General features: G+C 45.2%; 1 protein-coding gene across 2 annotated transcripts in view; it reads left to right on the forward strand.

The window, feature by feature from the left end:
• Positions 1 to 27,702, forward strand: part of MTMR4 (myotubularin related protein 4) — a 1,314,188-nt gene that overhangs the window by 1,193,790 nt on the left and 92,696 nt on the right. For both annotated transcript variants that reach the window (XM_069614837.1, XM_069614836.1), the window contains one exon: positions 2,340 to 2,450. In XM_069614837.1, the coding sequence (XP_069470938.1) occupies positions 2,340 to 2,450 (111 nt within the window). The remainder of the gene's footprint in view (positions 1 to 2,339; positions 2,451 to 27,702) is intronic.

Consider the following 27,702-nt stretch of genomic DNA (forward strand, 5'->3'; position numbering starts at 1 on the left):
AAATGCCATACCCGATTTATCCACATCAAAAGATTAATGTGTGTTTAGCTACATCATAACAACAATAAGCTATTACATGTCTTGGTACCTTTTCTTCCCTTCCAAGGAGGAGTTCTGTGTCTCATCCCACGGGATCTCCTCACCACCTGGGCCCTGTCTCCTCCCAGCTGATCCTCCCGCAGTACATCACGCCCAAGGTCGGGTTCAGGAAGCGTCTGCCTTTCCCTGGCCATCTGGGAGGAGAGTTCAGGCAGGGTTTTAGTGAGGGTTCTGTTGGATTCATCACAATATATCAAAGCAGGTATCCAAGGAAGACTACCTTCCATTGATGGCGAGGTATAGAATTGCTAACTTATGGTAGTGAAAAGAGCAGTTACGGTATATATTCTGTGGGGTGAGAATGACGCATACTTTGCTCTTCCTGAGTCGTTATGCAATTAGGATGTGAGTGGCCGGTTTCTGTGGATCGTTCAACTACTTTCTGGTTGTTGGAGATTAGTAAAAAGCTATGGGTGAAAAGGCAGGGTATTGAGAGGCAGTTCCATACATGAGGCTTTCTAGTGAGAATTGATGCTCCGGAGATAGTCTTTGAAAAAACATGAGTTGGTTGATTCATTTTACTTAGAGATAAAGGTTACAAAATGATAGCGTTTTCATTGATAACCTTTCTCTTATTAAGCGTGTTATTTGTAATGACAGTGATAGTTGCAATGCTTTTCTGTAACTTTTTCTCTTAGTAAAAGGAAAGGCTCATTTCAGGAGAGTGCGAGAGATTTCATTGAGTGTTTTTAATAGAGAATCAATACATGAACATGTGTGCATGCATATTAGGTGTGGGTTATCTATATAAAGTACTTTATATTGTTTTACAGTATATTGTGCATTTGCTGATAAGGAATGGGTTGGTAGAAGTTTTAACAGTACTCCCACTATAAATTACATGACATAGTGAATACAGTCCTGGTGAGTGGCTAGCCCACTGCAGGGGAATGGCAACTTTCTCTTTGTACATTGACATGTACATGCTTTTATCTACATCTGTTCCTACCACAGCCCATACCAAGGGGTGGAGGGTCTAGTACACTCTCTTTGGAGGAAAGACTCTGGTTGTATGGGTGATGACCATTGTGTCATTGGTCCTGCCTAGGGGCGACCAAGGCCACCTGAACTTTCCTGTTCTGGCAGACCTAGGCTCTTGTGTTCATCAGTCTCCTCTACTCCTTGATCTTCTGGTTTCTTCTGGCCTTCTCTTTACCACTCTTCCTCTGTTCTGATTTATCCTGTCACATTAACTGGTTGTGGTGTATGAACCTCATTCTCATAGTGGGATTCTACTTCCTCCTGCTGAAGCTGTACTCCTGATCTGAGCCCTTTCTATGGTCTTGTCCCCTCAGTTATTTCCACCTCTGCATGCTTCAACTTCTTTATTACATTCACCTGTTTTTGCCAACACTCAAAGGATCTGCTACCACTCCCTCAAAGTTCATACTTGCCTCCTGGTGTTATTTTCTGTGCCACTTTTGTCACCTTCTCTCCTACCTTGTGATATTACTGCCACTGCCTTCAGTCCCCTCTTTGCTACTAATGTTACCACTCCCTTTACTACCACCACTCCCTTCTGTTCACTCTGAGCTCTCACCACTACCTCTTGCCTGCCACTGCTGCTAGCTCTCGAACTTCCTCTACTCCTCAAGTCTCTTTTGCTTCCATGGCTCTTCAGCCCCTCCACCCCCCACCCTCCCTTCTCTAAACTCAGGCCCTCCCTCTCATGCAACCCCCCTTGATCTGGGCAATTTTGCTTATATAGGGTCTACTCCTGGGATTCTGAAATGCTGGAGGACTGGAGTTGGTTGATTCTTTCAGCCTCACACAGGTCCATTTGGCGTTGTGGGGGACTGTATCAAGTCTGACATCCTGTTTTAATTTCATAGAATTGTATGGTGGTGAGGGGGCTTGGAAATCGGTTTGTGCCGGGACCAAGCCTTTGTGCTGCTGTATGCCTGGTGTTGGAGGGTATTTTGGAGTCTTGCTGGGTCTTCGGCTTGGGGAGATGGTCTAGGGCTTTCACTGTCAAGGCTGCCCCTGCAGAAGAATTCCTGGGGATCCCACACATTCTTCCCCTTGGCCCATCATCCGTTGATTTGCGGAGGTACCAAGCCATTTCTTTGATGGTTCAAAGAGCTAGGCAGAGGCTTTGATCACAGGGCTTTTAATTTGTACTATGTGGGCACACTCAGGAAATTGAAGCAACTGATGTGATAGGATTTGTAACCCAAGACTTGTTTATACCTAGGGTCAACTTGAAATTGCTCACTGTTAATTTTCTACATTTTTTTTAGACCTGCCTGAAAGAATCTGATGGTAGTGATACTGAGGATTTCTACTCTGATCAGAGTGAAGATCGTCTGTCTGAGGCAAGCTGGGAACCAGTAGACAAGAAAGATGCTGAGGTAATTTTGAATGGCTTTATATGATACCTTTGTAACTGAAACATACTCCGTCCCCTTTCCTCCATAATTATGGGATATGCTTTCCTTTGGGATGAAGCCAGAGCCCTTTTTTGTAGAGCCTATAAATGTTGTCCTTTTTTTAAAAAAGAAAATATGTAAGGGCCTTGCTCATGTTTGGCTTTAGCGCCGCTTTCCTGAGAAACTCTGCCCCACCCGTCAGTCCCTTTCTCCGGGCACTCTGCATCAGACACGCGTAGCACCTGTGGGACATTTTTTCTTCCAGTGTGGCTTTTCATTTCCTCTGTCTAATATAGAGCAAAAGGTTTTCGCATTCTCTCCTGTGGGCATCGGTACTCAGCGGCAGATCATCATAAATATTTGTCTCGCGTGTCTTGCTTCTAGTGCGACATTCTTTCTGGTCGAGCATTTAAGAGAATTCATCAAACACAAAAGAAGACATCCAATGAGTACTTTACTTTTCAGGGCAACCCTTCCGGGTGAAGCCTTTCCGGGTTCATCCGGTTCAGAGAGGGGTCATGTTGACTGTACCGTCACCAGGGTTGGCACTGAGGTACCCTTTTCGGGGACATCGGAGCTTCCTCTGGTGTTTCCCCATTGAAGCTAACCATACCAGGAGACCCCCATGGTTCCCCTAATAGGGGCTACATTTGCTACCGGCAAGGCCGATGATCCCCATTCTGGGCAAAAAAAAAAGCAGTAAAACCTGTTGATCCCCAAAAAGGGTCTGAGAAAAGCACTGGCCACGCAGAGGGAGCAAAGAGGTTGGAGGTATGCCCAAAGACGGAAAATACTGACGATGCTGAGGATCCCTAAAGTAGGGCTAGATAGTTATCGAAAGCTCCTAAATTAACGGACAAAACTTCATCAGCCTCAGGAAAGTCTGTCGCGTACATCTCCACAGAAGGCCTCAAAAAAATGGCAGCGCCTCATACAGTGACATAGTCGACCAGTTTGACAACTAATTCAGCCACTACGTCAATTGACACTAGGCCCAGATGGATGCCTAGCGTGGCTTTGGGAAGAGACCCTTTAAGTCCTAGGATGGACTGTGCACCTCACTTGAGAATGTCCTTGTTAAGTCTCTCTTCCTCCCACCTCGTCTCTGTTACAGTAAGTTGGCCCATGGTTTGGGGTTACTTTGTGGCAGCTGTGAGAAACCTGAGGGTATCCTCACTGCTACTCCCCTTGGATCCTTTGCTCGGGTAGCCAGATAAAGGCCATTGCTCTTGGATCCCAACCCTGACGGTGGAGAAGTGAGATGGATCACCTGGGTGGAGGATCCTCAGAGATTGGGAGTGGGGTGCCCAAAGGCGAGACATGGTATCCCGCTTTCCCTATTGCTGACCAACTTAACCCTCCCCCGACCTTTATGGGCTACTGCAAGACTCTCCCCTCATTTCCCCACCTTTAATATTTGAAAGTACTGGGACGAGGAAGAGGAGACTGAGAGTAATGACTGCTATGCCTTCATTTTACCACTCTGGTACAGGGATGATGAAGATGCATGCAGAGTATGGTTAGTCAGGCATGTCCCCTTAACCATGGTCGGGCAATCCTAAGTAAGGATCTACACCTGCATAAAATGAGTCAGAGAACAGTACAGATAGCGGAACTGGGAGGCCTGTGTGGGGGAGACCAGCAGGGGACCCTCTTTATGTGGAGGCAGCCGTGGTGGGACCGGAGAATGATCCGGGAAACTGGCAAAAATCCCAGAGGACTTGTGAGGCCCAAGATAATTGGGTTGTGCTGGTGCCACAGGTATGGGAGCCTCCACGACAGAGACCGAGCAGCGGAAGCTGCGAGTGAACTAGGAAAAGTGAGGGCGCCGTTCGCATTCGGAGAGAAGCATTTTTTATTGCCGAAGTGCAAAAGAAAATACCCGGCAGGTGAGCAGGGCTCGCAAAGGTTGGCCTGCCTGCCAGCCTCGCAAGCAGAGAGGAAGCAACAGGAGCAGTCAGAAGGAGACGCAGAGATCTGGTGAGTGTCAGGGAGAGCACTTGGGCACCGTGGAGCTCTTAGCGGACCGTAGATAAATAACAGCCCTTGAAAGTAAACAAAACAAATGCATATTGAATATCGAACTGAACAGAAACTTGAAATTAAGCATAACGAATACATCTTAAATACCGAACTGAATGGACATTTGAAATGAAGCATAAAGGTTGCATATTGAATACCAAACTGGATGGAAACATGAAATTAAACCTGTTGATTGCATATTGAAAACCGAATTAAATGAAACCTTGAAGTTAGACATATAAAATATTGAATGGAATAAAACTTTATGGCCATAGCAAATATCAGAGAACAGCCAAAGTGCCCATGTGAAAGGGCGCAAGTGTGAAAGAGTGTCATAGAAAGGCGGGTTATGAACAAAACCCCCACAAAATGAACTTTTATGAGTGAATGCAGTGCAGCAAGGCCAAAGACTTGCAAGAGGTGTGTGACATGTTATGACAGAACCAAGAGGCTAACGAGGAGAAACCACAAAAGTGTAAAACTGCACCTGCAGCCAAGAGGCCGACAAAGAGGAACTAAGGGAAGGTGACTTGTTGCACAGAGGCAAGTGCTGAGGAACATGTGTGGGCTGGGGACCTAGGGATCCTGGTTGCGCGACCTGTGATGGGTGGACCGTGTGGTCTGACCACTGCGTCTAGACCAGTAAGCCCTGAATTGGGAAAATCAAAGACCTTGTGAAATAAACCAAGGCGAGATGCTGCAAGTGAACTGGTGAAGCAAGCCAGTAGGAGGGTCAGGTTGACCTTGAGTTATGTTGAACTTTTGAAATGACTGAAACAAGTATAAGTGGTGGAGTTAAAGTCTTGGGGAAGGGAACCCTGAGACTTGAGGACCTGTATGTGTTACCTTGTGAAAAATCCCACTGTTACCTCCCATGTGAACTCTCCCCTTTAATATAGGGAAATTGTGCACTGCACGTTTACACCTTCTCCCTCAACAGTATATATTGACATGGTGACTTTGGCATGTCATACAGAGCACTTTGCACATATGTTGAGGTCTTCCCATCCTAGTTTCCTCTTATAGTGTGGCACGAAGTCCATCAGTCACTTAATTGCCTCATAGCTTCCATTGAGACTTCAGTAGTCAATAGTCAAACCTTCCATGCCATGGTCCGAGATACTTATGTGACCACATAGCAGACTTAATATCACCTTGCGTGTTCAGTCGCTCAATTTGATTTTCTACCTTCCTTATTATAGGATTTGCAAGGCCTTCAATGTTAAGGAGTTCTGTGACTTTCACCTAACTTTTAACATTAATTTTTTGTTGGCACCTCATCAACCAGGCGAAGCAATCAACTTAGACTTTTCCCTCTAGAGAACTGTTGACGTCTTTGTTTATAAGGCTTGGGTGGCGCTTCACACATGGACTTCCTTCATCCCAACAGTCATAGCTAACTTTCTATTGGGCCATGAGGGTAGCTCGGGGCAACTCACTTGCCTTGAAAGCGGGACAATGCAGAGCAGCACTGGTTTGAAAACAGTCCTGTGCTTATTCCCCAAGAGCTAGCATTGTTGGTGACCATCCAGATGCATGTGCTGATGTTTTTGTTATCCATGTTAACTACTTCTCATCCATTTTTCGGTAATTATTCCTTAGATGAAGTATCCAGGCCTAGTGCTTCTTTTGGCCAGGAAGTTCTCAATCAGCATTTCCGATAATATTCCTGTAACCAATTATTTTAGTCTGTTTAAACTCTCCCTGCCATGTTGGGAGGAAGAGCTCACACAATCACTACTTATTCTCTTAGTGGTGATTCAAGCACTCTGGCATGTACTACCAATGTGTCAACACTCATACAAATGGACATAAGCCTTGTTACATGTCCAAATGTAAAACCCGTGAGGATTAGATGTGTCGATTAAATAGACTACCCTGAACTGGGGCCTAGAGCGCTGCACAAGTAAACAGCCATTCAATTTCTTATTAAAGTAACTTCATTTTTTAAGACTGTCTTACCCTCCTGGAAGCAGGATTCCCAACCATGGGGTGAATGAATGAGGGAGGGAGTTTATATCAGCTGTGAGACCCACAGGACTTGCAAAATCAGAACAAGTAGGTTGCTACCTGAGGAAATCAAAAACGAGACGAGAGCAGAGACAAGGCAGAGAAATGCCTAGCCAACATCCAGGCACGTACCTTACAGGAAAGAAGAACAAGGTTGCACTGCACACTATGGATGCTGTTAAAGACTTGCAAGTGCTCCTTATTGATGAGGAAGAGCGGTGGTCCACAGACAAATTCCAGAACCGCCTTAATGCAGTAAATGAAAGCTCTTCTCAAAGCATGGCTAATCAATGGGGCTAATTTAAAGCCAAGCTATCAGTTAGATACTGAGGGCGAATAATTGATAAGCAACACCAGCTTAAACCCTACCCAGTTGCTGGTATAGCACATTAGGAGTGAGCGCTCCAGAGGAATCATAGAGCTCAGTTTAAACACCCTTGATACGAGGTGAGAGCATGAAACAGGATTGCTGAAATCCTCGTTTGGAGAATAGATGGTGGAGAATGGTGGAGGGCCTTAGAAACATGGAAGCGTTGGGAAGAGACAGTGACTCAGAAGATGAGTCTGTCACTCTTAATATTTGAACTTAGAAAGCTCAGACCACAAGCTTTCATCCAACGACTTCTTGGACCAAAGGGAACAACTTTCCCGGCATGAGTGCTCTGGTGTCGGTGGACTTCTGAAGTGCCCCATAACAATCCTTGGGGCAGACTATTAACCGACAATGCCTCTGCTTCGACAGTTTCCCTCCAAAGCTGGTGCCTGGGACTCTGCAGATCACCACTTGTTACCCAGGAACATTGCTGCTGTCCACTGTGAAGAGGGGGCCATGAGTCAGGCCTGCTGACCCCTAACTGGAATGACTAGCTGCAAGTCTGTCTCAGCCGTCCCAGCACCAGAGATCTGAGCCGCACTTTGCTAATCCCAACAGCAACTTCATCCACTGCACCTGCAACCCCTGGTTGTTTTTCGATAAAACTGACTGGATTTGAATATCTGAGTTCTGTGTGTGTGTGTCTATACTGCGGCATGTGTCCTGTCTTGTCCCATAGGGATTTCATGTGTGCAAAGTCCACTACACTTACAAAGCTGTGATTAGTGTGGCTCTAATCTGAGACTACCGTAACCCGTGGAGTGTTGTAATTTGGAGTGTGCACTCATAATTGTAGTTGCTTACCTTATTTCTTCAAGAAGTGCTTTTATAACATTTGTTACTTAACCGTTGGGTTTTGCAACACATGTGCCATGCAACTTTTGACTTTCCACCCTCGCCCCCAACCGGGTACTGGAACACTGGAGCCACAATGCTTTCCCCCAGAATGCAGTCTCTCTAGGTAAGTTCTAAATTTACTTGTGTTGGTGATTGTTCAAAAGAAGATATTCAATAAGTAAATTGTAAGTAAATTCTATTCTTATCTTTTGGGAATTTCTATCCAGGTTCGACAACCAAAAGGAGGTGTAATGGAGTGGTTCCCAATGTTACATTAGAGGAGGAGGGGGGGGGGGGAGAGAGACAAATGCGTTGCGTTTCCTTAACCCCTGGCTCATATTTTCCTAGATGGGTCAGCTGGTGGTCGCTAGAGGGTTGGATTTCCCATGTTGATTCCGGTGAGGTGTGCCCAGGAGCGGTAGGTGCAAGGATACTTCCAGTCAGGTCCTATAGCAAGATGCAACCCGTGGGGCTAAAGAAAAGCAAGATTCACTGATGCATTCCTCTTCAGGACACTTCACGGGACAGGGGAAGGTGAATTCCAGCCACTGCACACAGGTGACAGCAGGTGTCCTGCCAGTCACGGTTGAAGAAGCTTCTCTGGGACAGGACCCTTGATGCTGGGACGCTGAAATTTGCAGGGAAGGTGTCTTCTACCACAAGCTGACGAACACCAAAATTCCAGGTGCAACTACGGTACAGCAACGCTTCTGGCAAGGTAGCCCACGAGAGATCTGGTCCATCACCGGGTGGTCCAGGGACATGTCTGAAGGCTCAGGACAGCTGGGTCCTCGAAGGCGTTGCGGCTATTTATTTATTCATTTATAAAGCGCTCTAAGCCCAGAGGCATCAAGACGCTGGTTACATAGGTTAAGCACATGCAAAGCAGTGAAACGTCAAAAACTAGTTCTTTAGGATAAGAGTCCCACACAGTTTGCATCCAGAGTCTTAAGATGTTTATAGAAGGCCCGGTATGATTGTTTCCAACCTTGGGTAAGGTCCGGTAGGATTGTTCCGACCTTGGGTTCAGTGGTAGGGCATTCCAATTCTAAGTCTCAAGGACCAGGAAGTGTTTAGAAGATAATGCGCTCACGAATCGGTAGCCAGTGTGCATTTCTTCAGGCGGCTGAGATATGCTCTCCTCTCGGCATGTTCAGTGCAGCCCTCAGAGCATTATTCTGTATGACCTGCAGTTTGCTAATGTTTCGAGCGTAAGTGGCAGCGAATAAGGCGTTACAATAATCCATGTAATCGATGAGTGAACAGGCAATAGTGAGGTGACCATTGGTAGACTAAAAGGGTCTACAGGCATTGATAATCTTGGTAACGTAAAATGCAGAGGATGCAGTGGGTTGGCCTGCCTTGTTTGAGACAGGGTGGAGTTTAGGTAGACACCTAGGGTCTTGGCATCACTCGATACTGGGCTTGTAATGCCTTTGATGACGAAGGATTTGTAGGCTTGGTCAAGTTTACTGAGTAAGTATTGCAAGCTGCCTAATATAATTTCAGTCCAATCGTCATTCAGGCATAACATGTGGGAGGAGGCCATCCAAGCCATGAATGGTTTGGTAGACTGAGTTCAATGTTTTCAAGTCAGTACAGTAGTTACCCGTGAGGGGTAGTTGTGTAACAGCATAGTTTATGTAGGAAATGCCCAGGTCATCCTGAAGGTCGAATAGGGGCTTGGTGAAAATTTTGTACCGGGTGGCCGAGATGCAACAGCCTTGGGAGATGCCACAGGAGACAGTGGATGGAGGGGCAGAGGCAGTGGCTGAGAAAACTCTTCGTTCTAGTACAGTTTCTGTGCCATGGCCAGGTCGAAAGCCGAATTGGTGCAGACCTAGGAAGTTGTTAGATTTGAGGTCTGACTGGATCTGGAGATATGCTGCACAATCCAACATTTTGAGGAGGAATGGGACAGTGGTGATAGGGCGGTAGTTTGTGGGGATGGCCTGGTCTAGAGTAGGTTATTTTTTTTAGCTATGGAAGGACCCCCAAATCCTTTAAGTTGGTTAGCACTGAGGTAGAGGAAAATGAGGCATTATTAAGGGTAGAAATGAAGGGGGCAAGCGCTTCAGCACAGTCCTTGGTGACTGTAGCAGAGAAGACATCTCCTTGGCATTGGGAGGGTTTGAGTCCTTTTGATCTGGATAATCTCGGTTTCTGAGACGAGCTTAAAGTTTAATAGAGATGGGGCTGTGGGTACCGAAGCGGCTATTGTGCGGCACCTCGTGGTGTTTTTTTTTTTCAATAATATCTTTTTCTGGAGCAAATCAAATTTATTTACCGGCGCATTTTGTATGTTACTGCACCAAATGCTTTCTTTGGTACAATTAGTTAGAGGGGACGCTGGAGATTATAGCTCTGCAGTAAGGGCCGTACAGGGCTTTATGGGCCCTGAAGACCAAGTTAATGGCCCGAGTGAAGCCGTAAAACTGTTTCACTGAGTCTCTCTCTTTCCCTCTCTCTCCCTCTTTTTTCTCTCCCCTTTCTCCCCCCTCTCTTCCCCCTCCCCTTCTCTTCCGCCTCCCTTCCCCCACCCCTTCTCTTCCCCTCTGTCCCCCTGACCTTATAAGCGATTTCCTTACCTGGAAAGGCAGGAAGAAGGCCAAATAGTATGCCGAAAGTACAAGTGAAAATCCTGGCAGCACTGCCATTTTAGGGCTCTGGCTATATTAAGTAGCCATACTCGATAATGTCAAATATTTACACTAGAAATAATGCAAAAATGGTCCGAATACATTTGGTGCCACCAGCTTGTCTTTAGCCACATAAAAAAGTTTACCAAAAATCCCAAGTTTAAAAAGCTTGGATGATAAAATATCACCATTGCACTGCATTTTAAGGAACTTTAAACATACAGTAAAACAATTCGATACATTTAAATTCAAAATACAATAAAAACACTCATACACTTTAAAATACTATGTGCATTATAAATATTGATCCCATCATATTGCACTCAGTCAAAACATGCTTTGTGCTCTATCATGGTTACTACTTTACATATGTTATCTTATGAGTTCTTATACCATGCACTGTTGCCACCTTCATGGTTTCTGGGCGATCCGTAAAGCAAAGTGAGAGGTGGGTTAGTTAGTAGGACTGAGTGGGAGAAAAGAGCAAGAGAGCTGTGATGTGCTGTTGGCTGCTTCAGTTTGGTTGCCCCCGTTCACTGAGTGTAGGTGTTTTTCAGTTGGTGGCCACTATGTGCTGTTGGACGAGGCTATATGGGGTTTGTTTTGTTGCGGTATTGTTGTGAAGTGTGTGTTTGTGGTGATGTAGAGAGGTATGGTTGTGTTTAGTTCAGAGTTTGAGAAGGTGTATGTAGAAGGGTGAGTTCTTAGTAGGGTTAATTAATGGCAGTAACCTTTCCTACCCCCGCTGTTCTCACTGTGGCCCATATCCATTCCCCTCTTGTCCATTCTGGTGTTCAGCTATTGCCACCCCCATGGGTTCCTCCAGGGGTGATGTGTTCCCTGTGCTCCGCGGTCGGTCTGTGCGAGATATTGCTCCCTAACACAGATGGGCTAAATGCAAGATTTGGCTCACCAACACAGATGTGCTACATTTTAGACGACTCACCAACCGAGCTGGGCTAAATGCAATATTTGCCTCCCTAACACAAGTGGAGTAAGTGCAAAATTTGGTTCTGTAACATAAATGGGCTACATGTGAGATAAGGCTCACTAACTCAGCTGTGCTAAATACTAGATAAGGCCTACTAATACAGATGGGCAAAATGCAAGATATGGCTCACTGACACAGATGGGCTACACCGATGGAGAAACACCTAAATGTGAGATACCAGAGTAGTGGGAGAAAAATGCCTACATTTGAAACACAGCAAGGAATCCAAATTGGCTACATTTGAGACACAGCAGCAAATGGCGAACCACCTGAATTTGAGATTCTGCAGCAGTGGGAGAAAAATGCCTAAATTTGAGACAGTAATAAATGGAAAACGCCTACATTGGAGACACAGCAGTGATTGGGAAACGACTTGCTAGCTGGCTAAACATGGGCGTGCTGTGCTATGTAAGGTAATAAAAGTGAAAGGACTTTTACTGGAACATAGTAATTACTGTATTCTCCACCCAGACCACACTTACCATATCAGTCGCTACTAGTTAACGGCTGGCTTCTCAGATGAACATGGGCAAACACGGACTGGAGCTGCTTCTTTGGTGAGCTGCTCTTTGCCTTGGGGCACTTAGCCAAGGGCTGCCCGGGCCAGGCTGCCCTGGGGGATGATCCTAAAAGGGTTCAAAGGCCCAATCATGAGGCTGTGGGTGGGAATGGAGACGGGGATATGGGAAGGGTCAGGAAGTAGCTAGGGAGCGGGCAGACAAGTCGGGAGATGGCGCGGAGAAGCGGGTGTGGATCTTAGCAATTTAACAATGAAATATAGCCTGGAGATGGGTTTCTGGAATTCTCTGCTCACCAGTAGCCCAGCAGGCGAAATAGTATACAGCAATATCTATTCTCCTCTGGTATGCCCAATTCGGGGCCTCGTACTTTAATGGGAGCAGCTCATTAAGGCATAACAACAATAAAAATCTACGAACCGCCTGTGACAGGCATAATGTTAAATAGGGCTGCAGTGCTTTATATTTATGCACAACACATTCCAACTCCCCATAGCTCTTTTTATGTTTTGCCAGATGCTCATAATTAATTGGAAGCCCAGTCCCATCTTTTTAATTTTCTTTAGAAACGATTGCTTTAATAAGATGTAAAGGAAATCATCGTTTCCCAGTACTGATGGTCTGAAGGACTGGTCAATTTCCTCATAAATGAGCAAGAGGCGTAGGGAAGTTAAACTGAAGGCTTTACTTCTCCTCAAAAGTCAGAACCGGTTTAGATGCAAAACAAAAAGATTGGGGTCCATAGAAACTTGGGAAAGTTGCCAAAAGAGAAATGTTTTGACATGGAAACAACCCTCTATTCCTCCCTCTTTTCTTTTCTCCTTTCTTTGACTCTTCTGCCTCGCTCCTCCTTCACCTAGGAATCTTGTAAAAATTGTTTCTAACACAATTGAATCAAGTAATAAAAAAAATACAAAATAAATGTTTTATAACACTCACCCCCCAGACTAGGGACAGGGGGATCTAATACAGCCCTGGATGGCTTTCCTGTTCCAGTCGGTTATACATCCTAGACAGCCCTTGTGCACCTGGCATATGCTCATTGGGGAAGCCTTAAAATCTTATGGTTCGTCTGCACAGTGAAGTGAGTCCCAAAGAGGTAGGATATCGACTTCCGAAGGAACCACACAATAGAGAAACATTTAATTTCCATGGTCAGCCACCAAAGCTCTGACCTTAAATTGGCGACCAATAAAACATATAGGGCTCGATTCATGGAATGATTTGCACGGAAAATAGGGGGCTTGCGCGTGAAATCGCCAGTTTGTGTATTCATGCAACACAATGTGCAGGGCTTACCAGAGACTTGTGAGGAATCCGCGCTGCTCCAACACTTCACTGTGAGACCACAAATTACTTGCGCGAGATTCGTAGCGAAGGGGCGTTGGGTTCTGTGCAGTCACCCAAAAAGGGGGCAGAACATGTGGAATGGGGAGCAACAAGCAGGAATATGGGCGTAACTAGGGATGTACCAAAATAAAATCCTTGCAACGCCCATACGTGTGCTAAAAACCCATATTCATGGAATTGAACAGGGCTCGCCGGCACGCAGTAAAATACGTGCAAATCCTGAAACACGTACGCCACGCGATAGCTGGCAGATACGTCAACACACAACAATAAATGCATAAAAAGCCTGCGTGATCAACAAATGCGCGTATACAGCTACGATGAATGTATCATTTGTCGCAGAAGTGATCGTGGGACAATGCAGGGGGAGGAGGATGGCCAGGGCCTGGATTTTTCTACCTAGGACCAGCCTTTTTGGGATGCCTGATGACCAGGTCTATGGCAGGTATAGGGTTCCACCTCATAACATATTAGACCTCGTCACAGAGTGGGGGGGGATGACCTTTCATCACCCACCCTGTGCTCCGAAGCACTGAGCCCCTTGGAAAAGGTGCTCCATGTTCTGCATTTTTTTGGCCACTGGGTCATTTTACAGCCCACGCAGTCATGCTGCCTACACCAGGTGTTGGCAATGACTGCATGCCCCTCAGTCCGCAAGCATATCTACATGCCCAGAACACCTGCAGAAAGGCAGGCCATGGTCCAGGATTTTTATGGGTTGGCGCACTTCCCTAGAGTGCTTGGTGCCATCTATTTGCACCCATGTGGCTCTACGTCCACCTAGGGTGACAGAGCACATATATCGCAAGCACTGGCATTCCATCAGCATGCAGGTTGTATGTGATGACAAGGGTATCATTACTTCTGTATATGCAAACTATCCAGGGTCCACCCATGATAGTTTCATATTCAGAATATCACCCCTACACCAAGCCCTGGAATCTGGTAGGCATGGCAACACATGACTCATTGGTGAATATAAATGCCCTTGCACATGCATGCATGTGTCACACACACAAATACGCACCAATATTTTCGGCTGTACAGGGGACAGTGCCTACCCTCTGAGCACCTACATGATGACGCCAATGCAGAGCCCTGGTAAGATACAACACAACCCATATTGCAACTCGGGGCATAGTGGAGCGCACATTCGAAGTGCTGAAATCATGTTTCCGCTCCCTTCACCACTCTGGTGGTGAGTTGCTATATGCACCACCACTAGTGTGCAGGATCATTGTGGCAGCATGTGTCCTGCACAATGTTGCAACACAGCGTGGTGTACCGGTGGACATGGTGGCACACCCGCAACCACATGCATGCCACTTGCGCATGGCAGGTCAAAGGGCACATGGCAAGGCTGCCCGTACCCAGCTTGTGACTACATTTTTCACCTAAAATCCAACCCCTCTGGAGTGCACACAGCCCTGGCACATTCCAAGTTCCATTCAATGACAAAGGGCCAATCATCTATGCCCACCAAACCACCCTGGGAATGTGTCCTTAGAAGTGCAACATTGTGTGCATCTCTTAGAACTAAAACTAATTTAATTTTGGGTTTCCAAAAGAAACGCATAGAAGAGGGACTATCCCACTACCACCATGACAAACTAGACATCCAATTGCCTTTGTCACATAAACTGTTCCATACGATCATGTTCACCAGACTGTGCCATGATATGTAATGTCAAAGGAGACAGATAAATGGCCAATACATAATAGAGGAGACTCAATGCGCTCAACGATGTATGGAACAAGTACAAAAATAACACCCGCTCATAGAGATCCATAATATTCTGGACAGGAACAGTAATTGCATACTAAACTATACTACACTATCAACAGTGCTTGTAACAGTGAATCTGTCGGACAGTGATTCATCATATTTTCACAAGTGCATCAGTATGCCATCATGCAGAGACCGAACACAGGGTGGAACAGACGGACACTGTACCTGCATGGTGCAATCAGAAGGAGCAAGTGCACAGATGTTCAGAGGGGTGTGGTATTTGGAGGGTGGCAACAAGTTCAGGGGTAGTTCAAGTGCAACCAGTCAGTGGATGCTTGGGTAAGTGCAGAGAGATGGAACTCTCACTAGTTCATTCCCCAAGTGCTTTGACTCCTGGGCAAGAAAGGTATTTTTTGAAGGAAGCAAGTCTGCTAATGCCTCTTGCACCCTAGCAAAATTCACGTCCCCCCGCCCCCCCTGTGGGACTGTGCAGCTGTAGTGGCTGATCATATTCCCAAAGGGGAAGAAAGAGACGGCTTTTTGAATATTGTAATAGACGGCAAGGAAACTATGTGCAAGTCTCTGCAATCAGGATTGGACTCAGCTGATGGCATTTGCAGAGCCATGGCGGCAAGAACAGTATTAGGCAGGTTTGCGTGGTTGAGAAAGTCGAGATTTGCACCGGACGGGCAGTCCAGGTTCCTCAACATGCCCTTTGACGGCACCCAGCTGTTTGGGAGTAAGGCTGATGAAAGCTTACAGAAGCTGCAGACCTCAAAGGCGGCGACCAAATCCCTTGTACCGCTGTCGGACAGCCACGGCCCTTACCCCAGTGTATCATCTTGGAGGGGTGTTTCCTTTCACTTCTACTAGCTAGTCAAAGGGGTCAATGACTTGATGGGTCGGCTGGTGGTTGCTGGAGGTTGGAATTCCCACTGTTGGTTCCAGCGAGAGGTGCCCAGGATCTGCGGTTGCAAGGATTCTTCCAGTCCGGTCCAGATGTAAGATGCAACCCCTGGCACTGAAGAAATACAAGAGTCAATGATGCAGGTCTCATCAGGAGCCTTTGCAGGATGGGGCGGATGTGAGTCCCATCAATGGCAACTGCACACAGATGACAGGCGTCCTTCCTTTCACAGTTGAAGCTTCTCTAGGACAGGATCCCTTGATGCTGGGATGCAGAAATTCACAGGGAAAGCGATGTGTACCACAAGCTGGCGACCACCGATGTTCTTGGTACAACCGGAGAATGGCAACACTTCTGGTGAGGTAGGCCACGAGAGAGCTAGACTGTCTCCAGGGTGGTCCAGAGACACTTCTGATTGCTCAAGGCGGCTAGATCCTCGAGAAGGCGTTGAAACTAGTTGGTCTCCCTAGTCCAGGAGCTAAAGCACCCTTCAGGGTCTTTAGAGATCTCTGCGGCCAGACGCAGGAAGGGATGCCAGGGCTCTTCAGCAGTTTTCTTTGGATCTTCAGTCGTGTGCTCATCTACAACGAGTTCTTGGCTCCAACGCTGATCTGAAGACGTGGCTGTAGGAGTACTCTTCTTTTCCAAAATCTAGCCTGGAAAAAATTCCAAGCCCACCAATGGTAAGGATATACATTTTTCAAACCGCTGGTAGTTGTCCAATCAGGGACAACTATTGGTTTCACGCATGGCCCACACCTGGATTCTGACACCACAGATGTGGAATGGGACTATATAGTCCCATCCACTTCCTGGGCCTCAGACACACAAAGGCAGCACTATTCCATGAAATGAGCAGCTTTCCCATGCAAGTGCATGACCTTGTATGATATTTTCTGACCTGGCAAGGCAGGAAGAACAAACCACCACAATATGGCCAAAGAACAAGTGAACATCTAAATGGCACTGTGATTTTAGGCCACTGATATATCTGCTGCCACCAGCTTGTCTTTAGGCACATATAAAAGTAACCAAAAATCCCAAGTGTAAAAAACTAGGGTGATACAAAAGTATCCCCATTGCACTGCACAGTAAGATCCTGTGTGCAATGTCAAAGATACAAAAATGTAATACAATCATAATCCTAAAGCAAAGCGGGCTCTGGAGGCTAACTACAATGTTTGGTATTGCAGTAGATCTGTAGATGAACAGACTGGATGGAACTATTGATCACTACTTTGCTTAAGTATCTAGTTTGCTTTGTGTATTCATCATGTAAGAGGAAATAAAGACCAAGCAGAGTGGATAGCGTAGCAGACGTAGAACTTGACAAACTAGGTGGAATATTGTAGTTTGTGGTCCTCTCACTCGCAGGGTACCTGGTATAAAGCAACAGGGTGATAACATAGAATGTCAAGGAGTATGGGTTCATTCATGGGTTGTGCACCAGTTGAAATATTTTTTTTAAACCAATTTATTAAATATTAACAGAAGAAATCAGTGTAACAAAGAGATACAATAGACAATTATCCATACAATAATAATGAAAAATATATTGAGAAAAAAAAATAATAAAATGCATTAAAATTTCGATTTTGAAACTAGAGTTTGATTTACCTACAGGTACTTATGGTGAATACCGAAAGTTAAGGAGAGCAGTGAACATTCGAACTTTGGTTATCTCTGATTTGGCTCTAACTATTCAACAGATTGGCAGAAGTGATCATTCAGCATCTAAAATTTATAAAATGTTGAGTGGTTTCACTAATGCTAATGCGAAGCTCCAGGACAAATGGTCTTGCTATCTGAGAGAAGAGATGACTGCAGAGAGGTGGGGTGACTTATGTAGGAATATTAAAAGAATGTCCCTGAAAGTTGGAGAGAGATCCAGACAAGTAATGCTCTTGAATAGAGTTTTATGGACACCAGTAAGACTTAAGGAACAAAATTTCAGAGTCAGACAGCTGTTGGGGATGTGGTCACTTTCGTGGCACTATGGAACATATGCTATGTGAGTGTCACAGGGTGAGGAATTTCTGGTCGGATGTGTCAAGTATGATGAACAAAGTTGTCAATGCAGATTTGGAATTTGACTTTGAAACTCTAATACTGAGGGAATCCACCATGCTGGACGACGTAGGGAAACATCAGATTACATGGATTTTACGTGGGGCTATGATGGCGAAAAAACTGATCCTGAGAAATTGGAAATCAGATGTTCACCCGACGTTGAAGATGTGGATGGAGGAGATGTATCGCACAAGCAATATTGAAAATGTGATATAATCTGTGAATGGGGAAGGACGTATTTTTGATAAAATATGGAAGGCCTTTTTGGATAAGGGTTAGTCAGTCGTTGGAGCTTCCTGTGTCGAGTTTACCTGTATTCAGATAAGTAGACATGCATGGTTCAATTTACTCATTATAATGTTCATGTCTTTTGCTTCTTGGTTTGTTGCTATGCCAAAGTTTTCTAGAAGGTTGTTTTCAGGTCAATGTTATGAATTGCTATTGCTTTTTGACTTTTGCATCACACCTTTTCTGCCCCCTTTTATTTATTATTTTTATTATTATTTTTTTAAGCCCCAGTTGAAAGATGTATGCAACCTGCAGGATACAGAACTATGTTTGCCATCAAATGCATTTGATCATGTGATCATGCACATTTTCAAAAGTGTCACTCGGCAATATGATGCAACATCCCCAACAAAATGAAATATAATTGGCACTATGAAATTTAGATACACTAACCTAAACTTCACTGTAAAGCATGAGATGATGCATTGTTTTACAATATCAATACTGTAATTATGCATTATGTAACAACTTACAGTTTAGGAATGGAATTGACTATCTTTTAAAAAAAATTAAGTTGACACATACTGGTCTTCGCCAGAAAGCTTACTGAAAGTATCATCCCAATTTACTTTTGGTTTGCAATTTGAGAAAGAAAATAATTATTGCCTAGCACTCCCAACACATGCCTTTGGCACTTCTGAATGGAGGAGATGATTACTGCTGCACTTTCTCTCCATTAGCACTTGAAGTGAACAGATAAAAGAGGGTGAATAAAGCACCGAGGGCAAGAGAGGAATGCAGGGCGAGCTGTACTTTCATTGAAGAGGGCAACCTAAATAGCTAACTCTGCTACACGAGTGTCCATTTGATTAGCAAACCTACAGAATTGCATAGCATTGCTAATCCTTGGGTTATCCTTAATTAAAATGATACTTCCGAAATGTCTTTACATGTTTCACAATATCCCGCTTTAGCCAGGCCACAAACTGTTCCACGACATCAAGACATAATGTACTACTTTTATATGGGCTGGAAAGGCCTGTGCGATTGAGGTGAGCACATCTGACACAGCCATACGAGGAGAAGGAGGAGGAGGAGAAGGAGGAGGAGGAGGAGGGGGGATGGGGGAGGGGGGGTTCAGCATGCCCGACTTTGAACTGTATTCTATAGTGGCGCATGTGCATTATGCAGCCTATTGGGTTATGTCTGATTACACACATTCACGACTTGAAAAAGTATGCGCTGGTCTAGCCTCCTTGACCTCCCTTCTGGTTGGCGGTATACATCAGGCGCTCCACCGAATAAGACCCGGTGGAGGCCATCTGGGAGGCATGGAAGAGGCTGATGGATGGGGGGGGGGATATAAGTGCCACTATACGATCAGTTTCTTCCCCTGTGGGATATCCCGATGCTTCCCCCGACATCGGGGCATAGCTAAAACTTGGAATGCAGTGGGCATCCACAGGGCTGGCGATATATGGGTGGCCGCTTTGTAGAGTGGGAGGTGTTCAGGTTGGCCGTAGGAGGAATCCCTATGCTGACAATATATTATTTATGGATGTGTGCCGCGATTCAGGCGCACTGGCTGGCTTTTCCAGGGGAGCCACCATCACACCCATGGCCGCCATACATGTCATAAGGGGCCACTACTAAGAAAAGTATCTCAGTGCTATTCAAACATGCACAATCTATAGACACTGGCACTCAGAGAAATATACGCTCCTAGTGGGATGAGGACCTCCTGGTAGAATTCTCTGACTCTCAGTGGAGGGCACACTGTGCATTGTCTAAAGGTGTTTCACTGACTTCAAAGTTCAGGCTTATACACTTCAAAGTTTTTAACAGGCTATACTGCGCCCCAGCAAGGTTGAATTTGTTCCGTACCAATGAGATTAATTTAGGTCCCAGATGCGGCGGTAGCAATGCCCACCTACTGCATATGCTTTGTTCCTGCCCTAAACTGTATGTATACTGAAATACTGTGAAGGCCACCTTGATAGATATACTAGGGGGGCAGCTGGATCTGTCGGCAATGGGTGTACCTCAGCGTAGACTCTTGAACCTGGGTTTATTGTTGGCCAAGAAGGCAATACTCATGAGGTGGATGAACCTCCCATGAAAGATATATGGCTGAGGGACATAGTCTGAGCAAATGTTACTGAAGAATTGTAGATCACCGTAATGCCTAATGTCGCCAAACCCAAGGACATATGGTCAGACTTTCAGGCGTACGTGGCTGTGGCTGAACCACCTCCTTGAAGTCAACTGCCAATTCCCTTTTCTGTTATGATTCATGCATGTTTGTGTGACCATCCAGATTGTATTGGATTTGATCATGCTTTTTAATTCAAATGTAGTAATATTACCATTGTATTCCTTCCAATTGTAATAAATAAACATGAGTCTTCATACAAAAAATATATATGCAGGATTATGGTCCATGTGCAAAGCCTTGGGGGTATCTGGTGTCATAACCATATATATCACCAGGGCAGATATGTTCCTCAACTTGGAGGGGCTCAATGTACCAAACGCATTGATGCTCACCTGAAAAAAAGGTATGTCAAAGATGGATAATGCTTGCAATGGGACCTTCCCTACATCCTCCCTTTGTTGGCACATATGGATGTCAGTACAATAGTACTCAAACGGCGGAGTCGTGCGCAGAGTCAGTCTGCGTCAGTCCACTTGCTTTTTCAGTGTTGCGAGGAGCTGCAGCTACGTGTGAGACCAACTGTTTTCTGTGTGTTTTGCTACGAACACCAAATTGAAGTACTGCCGCTTTAAACCTGCCGGCTGCGGGCCAAGGGCGGTGACTACTTAATTCCACGTCAAGCGCGGAGCGCGCGCGGAGTCGTGCGCAGAGTCAGTCTGCGTCAGTCCACTTGCTTTTTCAGTGTTGCGAGGAGCTGCAGCTACGTGTGAGACCAACTGTTTTATGTGTGTTTTGCTACGAACACCAGATTGAAGTACTGCCGCTTTAAACCTGCCGGCTGCGGGCCAAGGGCGGTGACTACTTAATTCCACGTCAAGCGCGGAGCGCGCGCGGAGTCGTGCGCAGAGTCAGTCTGCGTCAGTCCACTTGCTTTTTCAGTGTTGCGAGGAGCTGCAGCTACGTGTGAGACCAACTGTTTTCTGTGTGTTTTGCTACGAACACCAGATTGAAGTACTGCCGCTTTAAACCTGCCGGCTGCGGGCCAAGGGCGGTGACTACTTAATTCCACGTCAAGCGCGGAGCGCGCGCGGAGTCGTGCGCAGAGTCAGTCTGCGTCAGTCCGCGACTGGCCGCAGAGCGCACGAATTCTGCGATATGACTGCTCAAACCAGCCAAGGGGGGCCCCAAACAAGACACAAAACAATACAACAACGGCGGATGCAGAACCCGTGGACAGCCTTAAAAGCTGACTCTGCCCCCATGTCTTCAAAGGTAAGCTCTACTTCAAAGCGAGCTGCGCCGAAAGTAACATTTGAAACTGAATCTGAAGAAACCGCTGATATGCACCAAATAGCTACTCCGGTGCTTCTTGTGTCTCCCACGCCTATCACTGTGACCCCGTTTGAGTCTACGGTGACCGTAGCGACCACCTCCCCCCTTGCTGATCCTGAGACTCTGATCACAAGCCCGTCGTGCTCAAACGATAGAGCGAAGAGCACGGAACGGACAAAGAAAGTCTGCGACGTGACTTTTGCTGAGTCTGTGAGCACTAACACACAATCCAATTATGCTCACAAAGACTCCGAAGATTGTGAGCAATCCGCACTTTTGTTTGATTGTATGACTAATCAAACAGCTCCCGTGGCGGCACAAATCACGCCCAAAGCTAATGCTAAGGAAACAACGCTTGCGGCGGTGTCCGTGCCTGACGACTCAGAAGTGAGTGTTCCCCTCACGAATGAGGTCGGGCATTCAGACGTTCTCTCACAACGACCATTACTAACTTTAACCAATTTACTTCCAATCCCCCTAGATTCCTCACAAGCATCTCAGCCTAATTATACACTCCAGCCAATGTTAAATGCATTAGAAAACACTGAGGAATTTTTTACGCCATTCGAAATTACTGATGCAGAAATCATGGAAGCCTCGCAAGAGGAGGAAGGAACTAACAACCCGATTGCACTCGATAGGCCGACGCAAACTGCGTTACCTTTGATCAAAGACTCTGAGGCTGTGAAAAACGATCTTCTGCTTGCTGAAACTGAAATTCATCATATACATAAAACTCACTCGAGTATCTCATTAGAATCCAAACATCTATCTGTCAATCCCAGGACGAGGAAAGAAACGACGCTGCATAGTCTCCCGGACTGCACACTGTCAGAACAAGCAAAGGAATATGTGATGCCAGGAAGCACTCTGTCCCCTGATGGGTTCGTAAACTTTAGTGCTAATCAAAGTCCAGTAACTCATCAACCCAGTCGCAATCCTGACATTTCAGGGGTTTACTTGCACAGATCGCGTGATCCTCTCGATCGTGGTCTGATGGGGAAAAGAAATCAAACATGCCCAACATCATGCGACAAAAGTAACATTGGTGGCACAGACGATAATACCACCAACACATCTTACATTAAGAAGAGACTTTACACTTCCAACACGACCTCTTTTAGTACTCCTAGAATTGTGAATCCTCGGCCAAAATCGTCACAACCTCCATTGAATATTTCTGTTACTGCAACCGAGAATACGTCGTCTTCGAGTGAGCACCAATTAGAAAACATAAGCCACTCCCATTCATCCTCGGTGGACAAAACCACTACTGACCCAAAACCAAGTCTTTCTTCAGCTGCAGCAATGCAGATTTACAACAACGTACTAGCAGCTTCTTCTGCAGCCCTGCTTCCGTTTTTGAAGATGTACGAGTCACTGCAGGAGGCCTACAAAGATCAGACATCACTGATTATATCTCTCAAGGAAAAGATGGACAAATTTGACAGTGTGACAAACTTTTTAAAATTACAATTGTCCCAAGAAGCTGAACATACGATGCGTTGGCAAGAACGCCTAAGCGACCTTGCAGCACGGCATCATTGTCAAAATGACACCTTATCTGATGGGCTACTTGAAGCTGTGAAATGGATGAGACATGCATCAACTATGATGAGTTCAAACATCGTCTCATCAAGCTCTCAAGCATCCCTACGACCAACTAAGGCCTCAAAATTATCGCAATCACGACCACAAAACATAAATGATCCTGTTTCACCCTCGAAGTCAACAGCCGCAGAAACAAACTCCAATGCCGCGGCTGTTAATGGTGGAGAAAGGAACTTGGCTGCGCCCTTGCTAGCACTTGATGCCGTGTCAACGCTGAGCGATCAAGCACTTTGTGCAGTCACAAGTGCGCAACCCGATTTGCCTTTAACTTCCTTTGGAATATTTGAAGGTGCGGCAAAAGCCATAAAGATCTCCACCATTTTCGACCAAAAATCCTTGCTAATACAGGGCCGACAATCAGCCGCTGGGAAGAGAACACATGTCACGAACAAACGCGCTAGCAACGCGAAGTCACAGAAATTCATTAGAAATGCAATGCCAGAAAATAGGGCAGTTCCATCTAGCCGAACAGACTTGCCAAAGTCCAGCAAAGGAATTACCGCTCACACAGACAAAGACCTTGGAGGTCATGGGTGCTTTAATGTTCCAGCGAGCAAACGACAAAGAGTGGAATCAGATTGTGAAAGCCGTATGAGTAAATCATCGGAAGAAGAAATCGATCTCTGCAATCTTTCAACCTACTCTGATGATGCTGCCGCCCAAAACCCCATTTTTGTCCCTACTGTGGTGCCTGACGATGCTCACTGTGAAAACCCACACAGAATAATTTCTGAAGTGGATGAAGACAGGAATCATAACAATGGGCTACCGAACTTGAGGCCATCCACCTGGCAAGCTCGGCTGAACCCCAAAAACACACGCTTCCAAGAAAAGAAACAAGCTCGTTACATCTCCCATGCCTCCTCATCTTTAAGGAATGGCTCAAGGCCTACAATCTGTAAATTGAGACTTCAAAATTTAAATCGCGAAGATCGAGATTTGAACCTGAATCGTAATAATGTTCTGAAATTATTTGCCTGTATCCCATCTTTACGAACGATCCTGTCGGAAGACATACGAATTGTTGAGTATGCAACAGAAAATTGCTGTGACCAGGTGCTATTACACATTACCTCGGTCTCAGTTCGAAATACTATTATGAAAGCCTCAGAGGAGCTGTTAGCGTTTGGGTTCGACATGTCAGTGGAACCTATGAGCTCAAGACTTGAATGGTCAAACATAAGTGGCAATAAAACCTCTCCGGAAATGCAAAAGCAAAGAGGTGCTGAGTTACGCAGAGCCATGATCACAAAGGAGAACCCAAGGTAAAACACCAAACACTCTGCCAAATTCACAAACCACAATAAGGATGGTGAGCGACGCTAGCCACTAAGGCTTGGAAACAAGTGTACTCGCGAATTCATCTCTTGGAACACTCGAGGATTTGTCCACCTATTTAACAAATTTGACGTTGACTTAGAAAATGTCTTTGTCATCTGTCTGCAGGAGACCTGGTTACGTGACCCTCCGTCACGAGATGGCTTTTTGACACTATTAAATCCAGCAATCAAAAATCCAAAGGGGCGACCTTCTTCAGGTTTACTAATGATGATCAAAATAAACACTAGGTGGCGCCTTGTTGAGTCCTCTAATCCTAATCCTTTTGTGCAATGTGCACTCCTTCAGACAACAGATGAAAATTTAGACACAAGGAAACATTTGCTTGTCTTGAATGGATATTGGAATCCGAATAAAATCAGCACCAAAAACTTTATAAACGCTATAACATCCTGCATTGACAAATCACTAACTGCTAACAAGAACTTATCCATAATCTGTGCAGGTGATCTAAACTGCTCATGGTTTAAATACGATCTCGCCACAAAGACGTTTAAACAATTATTTTGCGATGAAGAAAAAAGTCGAAAGTTCAAGTGGAGACAGGCATTACGGAATCGAAACTGCTTTATGGTAAATGGCCAAGCTACAGGGGATCAACCCCCTCAATCAACATGGTCATCACAGAAAGCGCAGTCAATAATTGATTATTTTTGGATATCTCAACATCTATTCGAAAACGATCTGACATTGTCAATTAAAACTATGCCAAGTAGTGATCACAAGCTTCTCAGACTGGCTTGCACGGTAGAATGGTCATTCGAACAGAGATCTTATGAACCTACTATCTCTGTGAACACCGGCGGAAATCGTCTTAGAATCGACAGTCCTAAGATTGAAAAACTACGCCAGCAATTTTGCCAGGACAGTGATCTGTCTGTAAACTATGCTCCCTTGCTTCTGGATTTTACCACATCAAAAGCTGCCAATCGTATAATCGGCGTATCTCACAAACATCTTTCGTCCTCAATCCTGACTCAGGCAAAACAGGCCATGCGACGTGACATTAGCGCCATAAAGAAATCTTGTAAGACAGCCAGCGCAACAATTGCAATCAAAGTTGCAATACGTGCGCGTCGCCAAGCATACCGCAACTGGTTGAAATCGCAGAAACTAATAATTGAGCAAGACAAAGCCGAACATCTGATGAAACATCTAATCCAGAAGAACTCACGAGAAATCTGGATAATTCTGAATACTGGCAATTCAAGGCATCACCAAATACCATCTAATACGATTGATGCAGATACATGGGAACAACATTTCACTAGCATCTTCAATAAACCATCTCACGAAGAGTCACGAATATCCACAAAAGAGCCAACATCTTGGAATTTCCAAAAAACTGCGGAAGAGATCAGAGTTGCAATACGGGACCTAAAAAGCTCGCATGCATCAGGTCCAGATCTAATATCCAATATGATGTTGAAAAAAAATGAACAACAATGGGCTATCTTTATTGAACAACTATTCGCACGCCTGTCCAAATCAATGATGATACCTGATTCTTGGCGCGTGGCGATCATAGTGCCAATTTATAAAAAGGGCAACAGGGCTGACACAACCAACTATCGCCCGATTGCCCTGTTGGACACTATAGGAAAAATCTTCGCCTCCTTCTTACGCCAAAGGCTAACCGCATGGTCCATACAAGAGCAAATAATTGACATCCGGCAAACAGGTTTTACAAAAGGCGTAGGAGTGGAGGTAAACCTGCTGCTAATAAACATACTAAAACTCGAATGCCTAAAAGCAAAGTCGAGATTATACTTGGCATTCATCGACCTGAAGGGTGCCTTTGATAGTGTAAACCGCAGTAAATTGTGGCAAAAATTAATAAACTGGAAATGTCCAATTGAACTGGTTGCACCAATAAGAGCCTTATACTCAGAAACCACCATCAAAATAAGATTGAATAATCAAGGCTTACTATCCAAGCCGATTGCAACAAATTCTGGTGTGAAACAGGGATGCCCTCTAGCAGCTGAACTTTTTAAATTATTCATTTCTGACCTCCCATCATATCGTAAAGATGTTCGCTGTTTTCCACCGAAGCTGAACAACAACGAAATAGGATGTATAATCTATGCTGACGACGTGGTCTTGTTGGACCAAACACAGATAGGCCTGCAACGCCAGCTAACAAATCTTCATAATTATCTAAAAAAAAACGACCTGGAACTAAACATCGAAAAATCCAAGATTGTCATCATTGGTCAACGATGTACCAACAAACAAAAAGCCTTTGTGTGGAAAATTGACGATAATCGACTTGACGTAGTCAATTCGATTAGATACCTGGGAATAACATTCAATAACTCAGTGCACGAACATCACTGGAAGGTTGAGATGGTCAACAGAATGATGCAATATAGCATTCAAGCCCAGCTGCTGAACAAAAACTTTGGAAAATTCAGTCTAGCACCAGTTCTGACCTTTTATAATCAAAAGGTGATCCCTGCAATTACCTTTGGCTCGGAGTCTGGCTGGAACATCGACGCCTTGTATTGGCAAAAACTTGAAGGCATCTACTGGCGGCGTGTGCTGAAGCTTCCTTCATACATCTCGATGATCCACATAAGACATGAACTCTCCCTAAATTCCCTACATACCCATGTAATGTGGAAATCACTAACGGCACTACGCAAAATGAATTTGATACCTATAGCGCCAGCATTTGAAATTTTTACTGGGGAAAAAATTCCAGGAAGCTTGAAACTGTTAGACGAATGGAAACTATTAATGATATCTACTTTAACGAATGCCGATCTGACCTTGCATGACCTGCTGACGAGACCACAATCCACAAAAACAAAATTTGAACAATGGTGCTGGACAAAGAATAACGAGCGACGTCTGCAGTTGAAAACCACCTTAGACTCTGGAATCGGAGAACACAAACTAAATGTAACAAGTAGATACCTAACGCATTGTCCATCCCGTCATCACCGTGAGCAGTTTCTAAGATTACGACTAAATGCAATCAAAACAAAGGAAATGATGTGGGGTCGCCACTTCAAAGAAGCTACGGATAATCTGTGCCGCTTCTGTAACAGCGAAATAGAATCCTTAGAGCACCTTATCACCAAATGCACAAAGACCACCTCAAAGAGGACTCAGCATC

The sequence above is a fragment of the Ambystoma mexicanum genome, chromosome 9 (assembly GCF_040938575.1).
Source record: "Ambystoma mexicanum isolate Mex_15411 chromosome 9, UKY_AmexF1_1, whole genome shotgun sequence".
NCBI lineage: Eukaryota > Metazoa > Chordata > Amphibia > Caudata > Ambystomatidae > Ambystoma > Ambystoma mexicanum.